The 18,128-nt window shown below is 39.8% G+C and overlaps 1 protein-coding gene across 1 annotated transcript in view; it reads left to right on the forward strand.

Annotated features, from left to right (window-relative positions):
* Positions 1-16,673, forward strand: part of lrba (LPS-responsive vesicle trafficking, beach and anchor containing) — a 233,103-nt gene extending 216,430 nt beyond the window's left edge. The window contains exons 51-54 of the mRNA XM_008405468.2: positions 6,583-6,684; positions 7,863-8,059; positions 13,899-14,050; positions 15,485-16,673. Coding sequence (XP_008403690.1) covers positions 6,583-6,684; positions 7,863-8,059; positions 13,899-14,050; positions 15,485-15,575 — 542 coding nt within the window. The 3' untranslated portion in view covers positions 15,576-16,673. The remainder of the gene's footprint in view (positions 1-6,582; positions 6,685-7,862; positions 8,060-13,898; positions 14,051-15,484) is intronic.
* The last annotated feature ends 1,455 nt before the right edge of the window (positions 16,674-18,128 follow it).

Here is an 18,128-nt window from a genome sequence, read left to right on the forward strand (position 1 = left end):
GGTGGAGGGGGGTGGAGGGAATCTGTCTTTAATGTGAGTGAAAGTGAGGGCCACTTAGAGACGTTAAACGTAAAGTTGCGTTGGGGGTCGCCCGGCCGACACATGAAAGTTCCCCACCGTCCCGGGGCCAGCGGGGTCAGGCTGGTCGATAAAAGTGAAAAATGTCACAGGCCTCCCCAGCGTTACCATAACATATGGCATCGACGGCGATCAAAGCGTCGCCGCCACATTGCTCACAGCCTCGGCCTCCGCGGTGCTAATTTGGCCGGCTTAGATTGGCGGACATGTTGTTAAGTGATCCATCACAAACGGGATGAAATTTATGACAAATTGTAATTTGCTTAATAAGCCGCTTTGGTGTTCATGTGAAGGAGAGCAGAGGATGACTTTAAAGTAAAAGGTACATTTATTTATTTATTTAGTTATTTATTTCAAACAGACAATAATAGAATAGAAATAGGATAGAAAAAAAACTTAAATGTCCAGGAAAGGACAAATTCAGGTGCAACAGCAGCAACAGATATGTAGGCTCACACAAGAAGGTCTTAAAGTGTTAAAAAAACCAAATATAAGGAAATAAGATTAACAATAATAATAATGAAAGTGTACTGTATGAGACTCTGACAGGATAGACTGTAGTTTTTAGAAATAGACATATTGGAGTCACGATCCAAAGGATGTGCAGTCGGGTCACGTTTTCAGAAACGTTCATAATGTATCTGTGCAGAAAAACCAGATGTGCAAAAGGGAGTAAAAACCAGAGTAGGTGGTTGTGCAAATGTGAAAATACAAAGTAAAAACAGAAAAAAATCATAGTTGGACAAATGGTCGTGCAATTTTACACACTTTGTTCAAAAAAGGAACAAAACAGATCTTAGGATTTCCTGGATCTCTCATATAGGAACATACAAATATAGATTAAAAAAAAAAAAAAAATCCACATTCCTAATTTGTATCTTTATGTAAGTCATAAATTGAGGCGAGATTGAGCTTTTTTTAGCTGCTGTTTTGCATGTGTAAAATTCAGTCTATTTGAGTTTTAGTGGCTCAGTGCTGCAGCTGGAGGGGCAGACAAAGCTCTCATCTTCCCATCCCAACGTGACGCTTCATTGGCCGGGACCGCAGGAGGCTCTCTCTCTCTTCTGTCTCTGTCTCTCTCTCTTTCTATCTCTCTCTCTCTGACATGATGTTCTTCTGCAACACACTCACACACACCAAATCCAGACAGACAGCAGACCTTTAATCTGCTTCCAAAAACCAAAAACGACTCAAAAAGCTAAAAAAAAAAAAGAAAAATCTTCTCCGTGCGCTAAGAACGAGAACACACACTTACAGAAAAATTCCAGCTCGCTCCTAACGACCCGTGGACATCTCACACACCTCATAAGCTTGACGTGAGTCCGTCTGAGTGGTTGATGCGTTCACATGAACACACTGACCTATGAACTCGTGGCTTGTCCTCCGACTAGTTCAGATTTTAGATGTGCTACTGCCATCTGCTGGAGAACGGAACTAGTTTCTTCTGTGGAACCGAGCTCCTTTTCTGATCCTTAGATATTCACAATAGTTGTTTTTTTGGGTTTTTTTGGCAAGAGCAAAAGTATTGTATGTAGAATGTATTAATTTGACTTATTTGTCTCAATAATATTGTTGTGTTGTGTGGAAAATTGTCCTGAGTTTTTTCTGTCTCTTACAGAAATGACTGTAGAGGGAACGCCAAACAATGTTTATTTTTATATATAATTGTAAAAGCATCCGTTCCAATACTATAATGAACTTAACTAATATTGAACTTGAATATTAGCTTAAAAATGTATTTTAGAAAACAACAGAAGAAAAACCATAAATGAAATACCAGGTTTGTCATTAATGCAGCTCAAACAGAGCCGGTGATACAAAGTTGTGTTTGTTCAAGTAAGAACGACTCACTGAGCCTCCAGTTATGCAAATGAGAAACAAGATTAGAGCAGATGTTGTGTGTGGGACAGCCTGGCCACAGGAAACATTTCTTTATGAAGTAGTTAAAGTCCTTCAGTTTACCGTTTAATGTCGCCACACGAAACGCCTTCAGTTCAGATTTGACAGAAAACATTAATGCCTGTTTTGGACGCACTCATATGTGAACTGATTTCTCAAGAAACTTTCTCTTTCTGAAAAGTTTGTCTTCGACTTTATTAAGTAGATATTTGAAAAGATATCAAAATATTTCCCAGTATGATGCGTCACTCAGCTTTTCCCAGTTAAAGGGGCAGTGGTACATAGAACGACTTTTTGGAGCTTCACATCATGTTATCATGTTTTTCCCTCATCAAAAACTTACCTGGAGTGCTGCCTTGATTCTTTCATCCATGTTTGAGAGATCATTTAATCTCCATGGCAACCATCCAGCTGTGCAAAACTGAGCATCCGCCTCACAGCAGAGCAACCTTGCAACTCCCCCACTCAGCTCCTTCAGACTAGCCAGCAGCAATTAGCAAACACCTGGTGGAACTGCTGAGCTCATGATAGGAGCTGCTTCTTAGTGAAATGCTGGTATAAATGTTGGTCAAGTGTTAATAGTGGAGCCATGATGTGATGAATTTCTGTAGGTAGAGTTTCAGAAAGAACAAGATTTTCTTAAATAGACAGAGACCCAATTTCAAGACAAAAAAAAACATAAATTAGGCAGTCAAATTTCTTTTAAGTCATTTTTGATATATGCAGCATTTTTATAATTGAAGTTAATAGAGTGGGTAGTTGATTACACTGTAAAATGTGCCTGGAAAACTTAACTAACACCCTTCCAGTTTAGCTGAACATATTTTAATAGTATTCTAATTACCTTTTTTTTTTTTCTCTCTATTAAAGTGTATAAAATTCTCTTTTTTCTTTTATTTTGCATGAAATAAAGTAAAATAACAAAAATGAAAAAAAGTACATTTGATTTACATCCAGCACCTCGAGACCAATGCCCAACAGTAACTACATATTTACTACATAATGTATCAGTCTCCATCCATAACTCCTGCTCTGTAAAAGGAAGCTGTGACCGGTTAATGTCCCTAAAACAAGTTTAATACGAGTGTACGTCCACACACGGAGACACCCGATCCCCTCCCCTGCCTCCGAGCTCCGGCCACGTACAGGTATGAAATTGCAGTCAGATGTCTCTCTAATTTAAACCAAACTTTAGGTGCAGGCTCCAGCCTGCCTCAGTTTGTTCCCTTTATCAGCTCTGTAGATCTGCGCGGAGCAAAATCCGGCTCGGTTCTCCCGGCTTCGCCGGCTCACGGGTCATGTGTTTGCTTTTAGTGAGAACGAGGCTGTTAACTGGATGAAATGTGCTTGTTTGGGCTCCCGGCGCTCTGATGGGATCAGGGGCGAGTTTGGGCGGCTGCAAAGTGGACAGCTTGATGTTTAAAAAAAAAAAAAGAAAAAAGTCCAAACAATCAACTGGAGTTAAATCCTATGAGATCAGTCATCGGAGACAAATTTGCTGCTGTTTTGATTTCCCCGTTTCAAAACATGTCCTGTAACTTTGCTCATATTGACGCGTTTTGCTCGTTTAGCCGCTCATTATAATAATCCACCAGATATTTTCTGCTCTGTGCATGTGGGTTTCATTGATTTGAAATACGCAACTTGTCATTTTGTCGTCTTTTTTAAAAAATTTTTTTTTACTGGAGAATTTTGAGAGCAGTGTGGGCTCTATGGAGTCTTTCTGCTAAATTCAATTAAGGTGTTACAGTAGCTGTGGCTTTCGGGGAAGAACCGGCCCTATTAGTGAAGCTCTGCTGAGTTTGTGCCGTGCAGCTGCATTTAGACAGGAGCTGCATGAGCTCATGCACCTAAACAGCAACTGGCGCAGTTGAAGACGTGTTGTTTATTACCGCCGTTTACGGCCAAGACGTGTTCATATCGGAAACTTTATGCTTCCTATTCCCAAAAGCTGCGAGGCGGATGTTTAAAGAAAGAAAGAGACTACATTGTTTGGTGAACACAAATAAAGCCTGGCTGTTGCACTTTTCAATATTTTATGTGGTTATAAAGACGAGCGGCGTATTTTATTGTGATAGAGCAACACAAAGTAGTTCGTAGTTGTTTCTAATTATGAGAATTTTGATTTATTGTGGTGGCAATATATATCTATTAATGATGTTAAAAAAACTGATATGATCAGAAATGTTTTTACTGTTTTCTCCACTTTCTATCACAAGAGGATCAATAAATATCAGTAAATGTGAAAATATGATTCAACTTTATGCAGTTTATTGATGTAAATTCCACTTCTTTAAGTAAGTGGCATCCTGAAGAGTTAAAGTGGGAATGTTTTTCAAGAGTAATATTTGTGTTTGTAGCGATAAATTGTTCCAGACGTCATTGTGATAAACGATAATATTGTCATTTTGAAAGCATTTTCAAGTACGGTAACATAATGGTAATGGCATAATAATAATAATAATAATAATAATAATAATAATAATAATAATAATAATAATAATGCAAGTTTGCCATCTCAAAGAATAATTAATTTTAGTTTTAGTTGAGAACATTTCACGCTGGTACTGGAATATATTTTAAATATCCAAAATAAAACACAAAAACAGTAAATGAAACGGAAATTTAAAAAAACCACACACACATAACATAACAGAAACCATAAAATGAATCATGATGTCTTTATAAATAAAATTGGCCTTCAAAAAGATGTTAATCATCAGAATGAAAGTTATCAGGACAGGCTGAGTTATCAAAATATCATGACGTAAAGTCTTAAATATCTCTTTCTGTTCAGTGGATCAGAACATACATAGAGTATGAAAGAACTACAAACTACAATCAAAACTACAAATGTTTGTTATAAAGCAGATGGGACTAAATCAAAGTTATTAGATGCTGATAATGACTTTGACCTTTAACCTTTCAGCAGCTCAGTGACTGTAAACAATTAACAAAGTTGTCAGTCAGTGCTTTAGGTCAGAATATAGGTCCAGTCAAAGTCCACGCCACAAAACCTAGAATCAATGGCTGGACTCCAGATGCGCTCTCTCCAATCTGAGCTTGAGTTTTTTTTTTTTACAAAGAACAAATTCATTTCTACTTCCAGCTGAAACTGGAGTAAAAGGCTGGAATTCCTGCCGCACTTTTTGGTTTCAAATGTCTAAACAATTTCTGTCAAACCTTGTTTCACTTCCTTCCGCTTCACAATAACTTCCACAGAAAGGTTTTCCTTTCTGTCGATCTGCCTCATAACAAATTCCACTTGAGCTGCTAACTGGTGACTGAGACAAAATCAGAAACAACTCTGAGGGTGTGAATTCTTACAAATCTGTGGATTTAAACACACAAGTGCCAGTGTCATTTTTATTTTTTGTTTAGTTTTTGGTGCTGATCTTGACTTTCAGCAGGTATTGATGGGGTTATTTAAGAAGAGCGCCCCCCCCGACCCCCCGCTGAGCCGTGAACCAGAACTGAACTCCTACAGACAGACTCACGCTGGTGACCTTTACAGTTCCCTCTGTTGCGTCCAATTCAAAGCTTTTACACTTTGACCAAACGTGCAAATTCTATTCATTTTTGTTTACAATCACATGTACTCTAGGAAAACCTGATCTGGCGTGTATATGCAGCGTCTGGTCGGACGGAAGGTGATTTCGATGATTTGTGTTGTCATTCGCCCTGACAGCTTCAAACCAAAACTAAATTACACAAATTTCATGACTTCAGTCTGAGTTCCTCTGGTTTTGTGTTGCTCTGCCGGCCCGATGCAGAAACATCTGGATCCAGTAAAGGCCGTCATGCCGAGAAGGTTTTAAAACCTTGGAGGAGGCAGAGTGTGGGAAATATCTGCATGTGAAACAAAATGGATTAAAATCTTAAGGATGCAGAGGGGGAAGGAGGAGGGGCGGGGAAAGTGGGGCTGTTGGTGGAGAGCCATGAAGTTCTCCGGTCCAGGATAGGACAGAGTGTTAGTCATTGTAGATTCCTCAGAAATTTTTAGATTCAATTCAAGAGATTCAGTTTGAAAAGTTGAAAAATTGCTAAAAAAAAAAAAAAAAATTTGAAATCAATTTCAGCAATTTTCAAGACAAAACTTTTTAATTTCTGCATTTGAAAAGTTTAAAATTTACTTGGAAAACCCCCCAAACTTTCCAAGTTTTCTTTCTTGAAAATTGCTGAGATTGATCTCAAAATTTCTGAGCTTGAAAAGTCCAAACTTCTGCTGATCATTGATGTATTTAGAAGTTTGAAAAGTTTAAAATTTGCCTGAAAAAACCCCTCAACATTTCCATGTTTCTTGTAGAAAATTTCTGAAATTAATCTCAATTAGATTTTTTTTCTAGCACTTTTAAGAAAGATTTTTTTCTTCTTTTTGTTCTATCTACATTGAGCTTATTGTACATAAAGGTTAGTAACATAAAATGAAAAAAAAAACAACAACTTAATCTGTCTGAATCTTTCTCTCTAACTCTACTGATGGCTGCTGTATTTAGCCAAAACTCTACATGAGAAGATAACATCTAACCTTTTTGCTCCCCCTAGTGACTATAAACTGTAACTGTTTGCTAAAAGGTGAGGATCTGAAATGTTTGTGTCTTCCAGCAGAGTTTACCACACCGAGGGCCATCCTGACGGGACACGACTGTGAGGTGACGTCTGTCAGCGTCTGTGCTGAGTTGGGTCTCGTCATCAGTGGCTGCAAAGGTGAAGCCGACCGCCTTCCTCTGATCCGATTGGCTAAATAACTAATCATTTGAAAACCACTGAGGCTTTGTTTGATCAATTCCTAGTAAAACGTGTTTTATTTGGAGTTTTTGACCGTTTTCCACAACAGCAGATGAGGAAACTTCTCCATATCCTCCATTTTGCCAAAAATAGGTTTTCAGTTTCTTAACATCTTCCAAGGTTTTCTTCTGAAAACGGAGTTTTTTTGTTTTCACGATGCTCCGTTTACTTTGACTTGGTCACTGAAACAGTTTAATCTCCTGTTTCCGTTGAAGTGGAGTTGGGCTGCTAGGTGTGTTTGTGAGATTCCTTTAAAAATAAATAAATAAGAATACTTAACCTGGTTGTTATCATGGTTTCTGACATGACTTGTAGCTTTTTTTTTGCCTTTTAGACTGAGACATTCACTGTTAACTTTTGTTTAATTTCAATTCATTCATAGCAGAATAACCTGCAGAATTTCTGAAAAAATGTTGCTTCTCAAACAATTCAAACTTATTTGAGTCATTATTGTAAATGGAAGTGATAAAAAAAGACATTATTATATTATGATGATTCCGTTGCATCTGACCTGAGAAGTAAAAATCATGAAAATGAAACACTTTCTTTGATTTTTAGAAATTCACATTTTTATAAGTTATGTATTATAATGGTGATGGGAAATTTGAAATAATCATAATTTCTTTAGCAAAGTTTAAAAAACCTTCTTTTTTAAATTGTTGTGCAGATGATTTCACTTCTAAGACATTTTCTCCCATAAGTGAAATAATCTGTCAACATTCAGACATCGACTTAAACAAAGCTGCTATTTCCTGCTGAAAAATACTGATAATTTCTAAGTTATTTTTGTCGTATTTAAAGTGTACTAACATATTTGTACTAGAAGCCAGACCAGAAATATTCTACGATTTTGTGATTTTGCAGTGCTGTTGAAGTTTGAGTTGAGTTTAGCCAGTTCCTAATTTCTGTTTGTTATGGAAGGAATAAACATTTTCAGGCATTAGTCATATTATTTCCAAAATCTTTTTCTTTTTCTTTTTTAAAGCAGTTTACAGATTGTGTGTGTGTGTGTGTCATCTCACACACACACACATGCACACACAAAAGACAAATCAGTGTCATATATTAAGCGTAGCTCTGTGTCTCCCTGTGTGTAGAGGGTCCTTGCCTGGTCCATTCCATGAACGGAGACCTGCTCCGGACCCTGGAGGCCCCAGAGAGCTGCCTGCGGCCCCGGCTCATCCAGTCCTCCACCGAGGGCCACTGCATGATCTACTACGACAAGGGACACTTCTGCCTCTTCAGCGTCAACGGCAAGCTGCTGCGACACATGGAGGTGCAGGACAACATCAAGGTGAGGAAACGGCCGTTTCTCCCCTGGCTCTCACCAGATGCCGCTTCCGTCTGTACGTCTGCACCACATCTGGGGCATTTGGGGGGGGCGGGGGTCCAGTCCAGGCGTGTAGCGCTGATTAAAGACTGGGCTCGGTTCGGATCTGAGGCGAAGGTCAGGACGCCTCGGGACAAAACGGGAGGGCTCCACGTCTCGCTCTCCCCGTTCCACCGCATCCAGCAGAGGAAGCGCTCCTGTTTGATCCACGGATCTGGTGTCAGGTCGGATTGCGACGGTGGCGGGAAACGCTCCAGAGCAGCGGTCAGTCCTGGACCCCGACACCATTAACTACCCCAGAGCGCAGGAGGACACATTCCCCCCGTTGCCCACATTTCCTCCCTGGTGGCCAGAGCGACACAAGATAGCAGCTACCGCCTTTGGTTTCCAGGCCCTTTTGTTTCCGCTTTGGCCTGGGAAATGTAAGCTAGCTCTGACAGACGGCTGCACGCCTGTTTCCTATTAAAGGGCCGGTATTATGTTTTTCCCAGCCACATAGTGCCATTTTATTGCACAATCAAGTAACTATGTTAACTTCAGTTGTTATAAAAATGCTTTATATATCAAATATGACTTCAAAGAAATTTGACTTTGTAATTTAAGGCCTTGAAATTGGGCATCTGTCTCATTAAGAAGCTCTGCCTTCAGGGAAGTCTTCACAACATGGCTCCTCTATTAACCCTTTAACAATTATTTTACCAGCGTTGCACTGAGAAATAGCTCCTATAATGAGCTCAATGGATATTTACTAATTGTTGCTGGCTAGTCTGAAGGAGCTGAATGGGGGATTCACGGGGAGGGGCTGCTTTGTAATGTGGAATGGAAAGGTAAACCTGCCACAATAGCAAATTTTGCTGGACAATAAATTGTTCCAGAAGTTGTTAGGATAAACAATAATATTGTTGTTTTAGAAATGAAGTAAAGCTTGAAAAAATGTATTTTACACAACACAAACGGAAACTTCCTGTTTCCAGGCTACTAACCACAAATACACAGAAACATGGACTGAGCCCGTCACCGACTCTGCGGAGGGGAAAAAAGCAAACATTTCATTTTCAATCTGTCCTAATTTTTCTTAGTTTTGTTTTAGAAAGTTACTAATGATGTTTTTCAGATTAACGTAGTTTTTTTTCCCCCACATTTCTTCTGCACAGACGAAGCCGGGCAGACGGACTTGGTCTCTCCTGGACCTGCAGTAAATTCCCTCCGTGTCACGCGGCATTAGGAAAACCCAACATGTTGAACTCAGGCTTAGCTTCACCCCAAACCCCCACCCCCCCGATTCCAGCCGCTATTTAGTACACCCGTGTACATACCAGAATCAATCTTCTCTGCCCTCTGAGCCTCGGCGCAGTGTGGCTCCAGGATAAATAAGTGTTTGTCCTGGCCTGCTGCACGCACTTGGAAGCGGAGAGTAAAAACGTACACGGCGCCGCTTTATAGAGGTCTGGAGTCAGAGTCAGGATGACAGCCTAACAGTCGGCATCCTGCTCTAATAGCGGATTTGGGTGACGGGGAGCCATGCTGAATAGATTACATTCTTTTAAGTTATAGTGCGACTCAAGCAGTGTAACCATCTCTGAAGCTTTTTTAACGGCCTCTGTCAGTGTGATGGGGTGGTGGGGGGCGTGGGGGGGTAAGAGCTCCATAAATTAAAAGTTTTACCTTCTTCAGCCTTGAATCCACCCATCCGCCTCTGAAATATGGGGACGAAGGCCGCACATGTTTCTGCACCACTCTTTTTTTTTTTTTTTTCAGTCATCCGAGCCGAGTCGGCCATGTTGGCCCCTACAGAGACGTCGGCCATCTTGTTTGGCCGCCCAGTGGCAAAGCGGCTGATTTATAACGTCTGTCTGCAGCCTCCTACCTGGCCAGGCTGACATGTCTGCCAGCGCTGCTGCTTCCTGCTGCGCTGCACTCGGGTCATAAACTCCCCCAGCAGAACGCATCACAGCGCATTAAGCTGCCGCTGGCCGCCTGGTTTCAGGGTTTGTTGCCTAACTCTGCTGTTGGTTTCCAAAATTCACAACAATGGTTTTCACTGAAAAATCACAAAAGTAATCTTGGTTTAGTTTCTAGTGCAAATATCTTAAAACACTTGAAATAAAACAAAACTAACTTACAAGAAACTTTTCAGCAAGAAATAGGAGCTTGTTTTATGTTAGAAGTTCCTTAATGTTGATAATTATTTTAAAAAGTTAGAATTCCACTGGTTTCGCTTTTAACAAGGAGAAAAGTCTAATTATAAGTTGAATATTCTGCCAGTGGAACTACTAACTTTTCATCAATATTATGGAATTGTTGACTTAAAACAAAACTTGAAATAGGACAAAACTAGACACTTGACCACTAAAAAACCCTGTGACCAGATTCAGACCAAGTTGAATAAAACCCATCCACTGCAAAAACGCTAAATCTTTCCAAGTAGTTTTGATTCAGTTTCTGGTCCAAATTATCTTAGAACAATTGAAATAAGACAAAACTAATTTGCAACTAACTTTTCAGCAAGATATGGGAACTTATTTTATGTCAATAATTCCTTAATATTGTTGAAATGTTTTACTAGTTCCATTTGCAGATTTTCATTAAAAAATTGGGGGAACTATCTTGGAATTGAGATGATCTATCAGTGGAACTAGCATTTTCTTAAATCAATATTAGGAGTTATTGTCTGAAAACAAACTCCTGTATGTTGCTGAAAAGTCACTGGCTTATTTCAAGTGTACCGAGATATTTCCTCAAGAAACTAAACCAGAAATTCTTGGCAAGATTTTGTTTTTCAGTGTCAAATTTGGCACAAAAAAAAAAGCAAATATGAAGCCAACATTGAACTCTATTTAAAAAAAAGAAAAACAGTGGAGCTAATTCAAAGAACAATAATACATTATCTGTCATATGATCCACTTTCTTCTGATAGCATGTAAATGATACATGGCACACTGGAGGTGTAATTTGCAAAAGTAACATTTGACTAGATATTACTGGGTTTGTGTGTAAATCATTTCTAAATTGTTCACCCAAGTTTTTTTCTATTTTTATTTGAATCGTTCCACTCTTTAAAAAAAAAAAAAGCTAAAATAATCATAAACAGACATGTCACTGGGTGTATGCAAACATCCGACCTGACATGTAGCTAAAGCTCCTAACATTTAAGACGGAACAACGGAAAGAGTTTCGATTTCAAAATCCAATATTGTCATAAAACTGATAAACAGGCTGTGAACGTTTCACTCCACTGAAATCCAAACTGACGGTGAAACGACAAACTCTGCGTTCAGATTGGATCTGATTCCAGACTGGATGGATTTACCTTTTTTCTAACACCGTTTCCAAAAATGCTCGAAGGACCGGCCGATAAAAACGTCAGACGTCTTTCACATGTTGAAGAAAAATCTAATTCCATTCGCTGATTTGATGGGGATAAAAATCTGCTGCCCAGTTCTGTGCTGCTACGCAGTTGATGCTTTTTATTAAGTTTTTTTTTTTTTTTTTTATCCAGTAAAAATCAGGAATCTTTATTTATCTGAAATGAATTCTGGGTTTATTTGCTGCGGGTGGGTAAAATAAAACCGTCTGTTTTCAAATCTCTGCTCTCAATTATTTGCTGTTTGAAACTTTAGAAACTTTCAAAACAAGATGTAGAAAAGTTTTGAGTATACACACAAATCATTTCCTCCATTCCAGTTTTTTTTTCTCGTTTGAGGAATTGTTTTTGTTTTCACACCAAATCGACTTCCTGAAATCGACTCATTTCAGCTTTAAGTTTCTTGTTGTTTTTTTAATCTTTTTTTCCATTAAACTCGATCCTAATTTAACACACATGCCGCTGACGACTGAAGCACCGAGCCGCTACACGAAAAAGCGTCGGCGGCTGAAAGGCGTCCGTCCTTCGGCGTCGTAAAAGCTCGGACGACGAAACGGCTCTCGGCGACGTCCGGCGCGTTCAGAACAAACACTCGGCCTCGTCATTTCATCAGCTACGGTTACGCGCTGATTGATGCCTCTGACTTTCTGAGTTTGGGCTTCCAGCGCTCACCGTGCCCTTAATGGTCTCCAGCACATGACTTGATTTGTGTTCATCCGATTCCTGAGGGAGCCGTTTGGGCCGCTGCAGTTTGCAAGAAAAGCAGATGAAATGAGTAAATCTCTGAGTTCTGCTCTTGGGAGACATCTTTAGTGGAGTGGAGGAGAGAGAGAGAGAGAGAGAGAGAGAGAGTGTGTGTGGGGGGGGGGGGGGTGCGTGTCTGTGTGTGTGTGTGTATACGCACAATGTGGAGTTATTTGTTGGATCAAAACGCTCAGAGGTGTGATGGTTGCTTTGTCGTCACAGATGATCTGATCTCCCGTCGTCGGCAGGATTTACAGTTGAAACGAGGCGTTTATCAAACGGTTTGCCTCTTTTTCTCACTCATATTCAATCTGACCACATTTTTTTTCTTAATTTCATTATTTATTTATTTTTTTACTTTTGTTTTTTTCCATTACGAGCTTCATGAGAGCAGCAATATATATTGATGTTTCAAAAATATAAATAAGTAGTTATTGTGTGCTGCTTACTAAAAAAAAATGTTTGGCTTAATGTAACTGATGTTTTGGAATAGCCAACTAAATAATGAAGTTTTTGTTTTGTGCTTTTTTCTATTTGTTTGTGGAGCGTTGACGGTAATGATGTCCATCCCTGTAATCTACAGCTGGGGGGGAAACTGCATTTGGTTCTCAGATACTTTTTCTAATCTCTTTTTTGTCGTTATCATAGTAAATACCACAAAATATTATGGTGAACATTTAAAGGTGCGGTATTGTGCATTTTCCAGGCACAAACTGTCATTTTCTAGCACAGTCAAGTGACTGTTACCTTCAGATGTAAAAAAAATAATAAAATACCGTATTTATCAGACATGACTCAAGATGTCTGACTTCACAGTTTGATGCTTTGATATTGAAGTTCTGTCCCTTTAAGAAGCTCCTGCTCTTCCTGAGACATCATTAAACCTTTAGCAACCGTTATTAGCAGCGTTGAACTGACATGAGTCCAGCAGATGCTCGGTTCCACCAGGTGTTTGCTAATAGCTGCTGCCGCTAGTCTGGAGGAGCTGAGTGGAAGTCCTGTGAGGCTGAAGCTACTCGTTCAGGTTCCTGTAAATGGTTGCCATGGAGATTAAATGGTTTCTTAAACATACATTAGAGAATTAAGGGAACAATTCAGGTATGTTTATGATGAGGGGATAACATTACAGCATGATGTAAAACTGAAAAAAGTCTCTTCCGTAATACTGCCTCTTCAGGTCCATATCAGTCCTTCTGTTTACACATTTTCACATTATTTTATAGAATTGCCCTTTAAGTTGTGTGATTTGGGTCAAATGTTTGAGCTTCTCAACAGTTTTCTGTCATTCCTGCTGACTGAGTTCTTGCTAACACTGTCAGAGCTGCACAGAGAGACTTCAGATGGAGCTTTGACTCCACGTGACTCACTTTGTTGTCACTTTCTAACTAACTGTACAATTCGGGATATTGTCCAGTTTTAAGAGACATTTGTGCCAAACTGTTTTGATATGTTGCTTCAATATTTCTTCCGAATGTTCTGTCTTGTTCTGTTTTGTCGTAGTGGTCCCTCTGCACAAGACGATTAGAGAACTGTTTCATTTTGATGTAGTGTAAACAAACCCCTGTTTTTTACTGGGTATGTTTTCCTTGTTTCTACAGCACACCTCATGTTCTGCAGAGATCATTGTCCTCAGTCAATGGAGGAACATGCTAGATTTAGAGTTGGTCTAACAACCTGCCTGTCTGTGTGTGACAGGCCATGCTGCTGAGTCGGGACGGTCAGTATTTGCTGACAGGTGGAGACGGTGGAGTCGTGTCCGTCTGGCAGGTCTCTGACCTCAAACAGCTCTTCACCTTTCCTGGCTGTGACGCAGGGATCCGCTCCATGGCAATGTCACATGATCAACGGTAAGACCCAAAGAATCCGGAGCCTGAAAAAACTCATCCACTGCAGTGCGGGTAGGAAAACCAGCATACGTAATGTTTAAGGTGAATGATTCTTTACTCTGACTAATGTATTACAGATAATCAGCAGAATAGGTTTTCTAAGAATTTCTCACTTTTGGTACCTTTGGCATACCAGAAGTAGGTAGATGTTGTCTGACTGCATAAGCAGGAGGAATGTTATGATACGAGTTTCTTCTGTTGTTCAGCTCTGGATTTAGCAATTCATCCCAACCAATAATCTCTTGGAATCTTTATGAAACTCCCACTTCAACTTACCCACCCAATAGAGGATCACAGAAAGATGCAGAGTGGGATGAGACGAGCCAGTGGGTAACTTAACCCACCGGCAGAGGAACCCAGTTGATGTCATGTGACCATAAATTCTCCAAGCGGCGTTCATTTTGCTGTCCCTGTAACTAGGAGAATCATGTGTTGTGGTGTTAATAGATCAGGTTCATTTACAAAAACTGTTTTTTGCGAGTCAAAGGCCGTTTTTTTATATCCATGTTTCTGCTTTAATGACTTTTATGTGAAAGCATCTTTACCCAGGTCTAAACATGTTTACCGTTCATGTTGATCAGTTTCCTGTCTGATTACCGATTAGCTTTAAAAAGCCTGAGCTGCTGATTCCGAATTTGACCAACAGTGATGTTTTTTTTCTTTTGTTTTGGTCTGGAATGTCGCTAAATATAGCAAGAAAGTCGCTGAAGTCTCAGCAGCGGGCGACTATTAACTGCAATCGTTCAGACATGACCTGATGGGCCAGTCTGCTGGCCAGATTCTCTCACTGCAGAGCAGAAGAGGACAGTGGTTGGTTTTTAGACCTTTGCTGAGGTAGATAAGATCGATGGAAATATTTTCCGCTCACAGATCCCCCAAGTTAAGTAAAACAGGCTCAATCTTTTGGCTGTCCCCTACTTTAAACGGTACGTCGTCCGCATCTATGTAACCCTTTATCAGGTCCAGAGGCGCTTCACGCTACATTCACATGCTGATGGTGTCAAGCTACTGTAGCCACACTGTAGACATTGCATACAATTATGCAAAGCAGCTAAAAACAGGCTTTACTTCTGCTGTTATAACAGAAAACATTGATGAAATGACTTTTCTCCAAAATTAGTAAGAAGGGCCACAAGTCTAAAAACCCCCTACCATGTTAAACAGAACTAAACTTTTTCATAAACTTTCTGAAACGCTTGTCTGAAAGAAACTTAATGCAGCCTTTAACTTAGACATGTTATTGTCTTCTGCTTCATGGAGCGAAATAAAATCACCAATTATCAGTCATCAAAGATGTCGCACGAGAAACAAGCAAAGCCCTTCATAATCCTGTGTACGCACAGCAGTTATTTTCACATTTCTATTGATGTTGCTTCTGTCCCGCTTCCTCCTCAGGTGCATCATCACTGGCATGGCGTCTGGCAGCATTGTCCTCTTCTACAACGACTTCAACAGGTGGCATCATGAGTACCAGACCAGATACTGAGGTCCAGACCGCAGCGCCGCCAGCTGTCCCGATGTGAACTCTTATCAAACGGCGCTGTTCTGCCAACAGCTCCACGTTCTGAATGTATCTCGGTGGAAAGGGGGTTGGGGGGAGGATCTGTTCTGTAAGAGCAACAAACTATTTTTAAAAAAAGGGCATTGCTATATATTTTGTAGATCAGATAGAAAACATTTCCTATAACTCTTTAAGGTGGGGGGTTGGGGGGGTTCTGTAACGGTTTGAGTGGAAATAATCTATTTTTAGCTGTAAGAGTCTATTTTCATCTCCTCCAGGAATAGAGCAGGGGGGCGGGAACATGTTCGGCTGAAAAATCCAAATATTTATGTACTTTGGATTGAGTGATTTGTGTTGGTGTGTGAGTGTGTGAGGGGAATAATTATTGAGCTATACTTCACTTAAACATGCTTTTTTTTTCTTTTTCTGGAAACAGCAAGTAGGTAGGAAATGTTTGAATAAAAAAACACGATGTACTTGACAGAAAGATGAGCAAAGAGGGAAACTTGGTGATGCTATCTATATACATGCCGTCCTTATTTAAGATATCTGCTCCCGCTGTGCTTGCTCTGATTGTTTATGTGCGAGGCTCGTATTCAACAGCTATCAGTTTATTTAATGTCTAAGATCCAAAACTTTCCCGTTATCAGCCGTTTAAATAAGTCCGCTTTTGTTCAAAGAATCATTTCTTTTCCATCTCCTCTAGTGGTGATGAGCTCATTTCTCTAAAACCTCAACTCTGACTTTAGTCTCCAAAGCAGCAAAGGTCAGCGTGAGAAGTGAAGTGAAAGGATCAACTTTGTCCCATTTCTGCTTGTTTTATTTCATTTAAATCATATTCATTAATTTACAGAATTAATCATTTTTAACACGTTGTCCAGCACCAAATTGTTGCAACAAATCGTCTCTTGAACGTGCATCCACCTCCAGCATACCTGATTAGTAAGAAGACATTCCTCTCTATAAAGTCTGTGCTTTGTCATTTTGTCTCTGATTATATGAAGATGAGGTATAATTCATTATTTTTGCAATCATTTGGAGTGTTTTTGTTTGCCGAGTTCTGACAATAAAAATGAATTTTATTACTTGAGCTGACCTGAATGTTTTCTTCATTTCCTATTTGGTTTTACTAGAACTGCACAACACCCTCTAGTGGTCAATATTTGGACTCACATGCAATAAAATCATTCAATAGCCATGCTTGGCCACCAGAGGGCGCCGGTGCATCTGTCCAGCAGTCTTTAGATTCGATAGATTGAGGGGTAACCATGACAGGTCCACAACAAAAACATTGATCAAAAATAATAAAGCAGTCACTGATTTAATAATAAAACTATAGTTTGATTTAGGTTTTGGCTTCTTTACTTTCTTACAGCTCACTTTTTTTTACTGATGGCAACATGGTACAATAAAGTTCAACTGAATTGTTCTGACAGATTCAACTTCTGCAGATATTTTCTAATCAACTTGTACAGTTTTTTATGAAAGAAAGTTCTGAAGTGATCAGTTTTCAACCTGTTGAATCAAATGATTTATTCATTTGATTTGCCTTTTTGCTGAAAATTACATAAATCACCTATTTACACAATGCTTTCCAAGTACTCAACAATGCTTTACAGAAGCACTACAATATAAAATTAATGCAATATTACACATAAAAACACAAAGAGCAAATTTGATTAAAAGATATTTTTGAGTTTGTTCCTGAAGACGGGAAGATTGAAGCAGGCATGGAGCGGTTAGACCGGTGAGTTCTAAATCTGTATGCCAGCTGTGTAGCCATGTTAACTGATGTCTGATGTCACCAAGATGGAGGATGAAGAGGAGGGGACCAAGCACTGAATCTTGGAAAACACCTTGGGATAGAGGCACTATGGAGGAGCTGAAATGGTTGATATGAGTAAATAAACTGTTTTTGGTTTGTGAGGTGAGGCTGAAACCAGGATAGAACAGAGCCAGTGAGGTTCAGGTTGGACTTGAGACGGAACAGGAGGGTGGAGTGACTGATGGTGTCAAAAAGCTCCAGTGAGATCCAGAGGGATGGCCGGAGTCGGAGGAAAAGAGAACATTGGCAACTTTGAGAAGAGCTGTTTCGGTGTTGTGTGACTGGAATGGTCCAAACAGGCTGTTGAGGTGAAGTTGATGGAAGTTTATGATATCAACGTCAGGACCAGATTTAAGTTTGTAGATATTGGGCTGATGTCTGCCAGATCGAGACTGTATAACAGATCCAGAAGTAAGATCAGGGGATACATTGAGGGGGAGGAATGGGAACCAAGGAGCAGGTGGGAGTATTAATACCAAACAAACGTTTAGGAGATTGAAGAGAAGAGATTAGAGTGAAGTATGAGATCTGCTGACTGGAGCTGTAGGGAGCAGAGGGGAGATCAAGGGAATCATAAATACTATCAGTTTTGACTTGAAAGACTGAAAATTATTGCATTTGGTAGTGTTAAAGGATGAGGAAATATTATTGGGCTTTAGAAAAAATGTTGATAGCTGAGAAAATAGATTGGTGGGTTGTTGGAGCCAGAATGG

The sequence above is a fragment of the Poecilia reticulata genome, linkage group LG1, assembly GCF_000633615.1.
Source record: "Poecilia reticulata strain Guanapo linkage group LG1, Guppy_female_1.0+MT, whole genome shotgun sequence".
Lineage (NCBI taxonomy): Eukaryota > Metazoa > Chordata > Actinopteri > Cyprinodontiformes > Poeciliidae > Poecilia > Poecilia reticulata.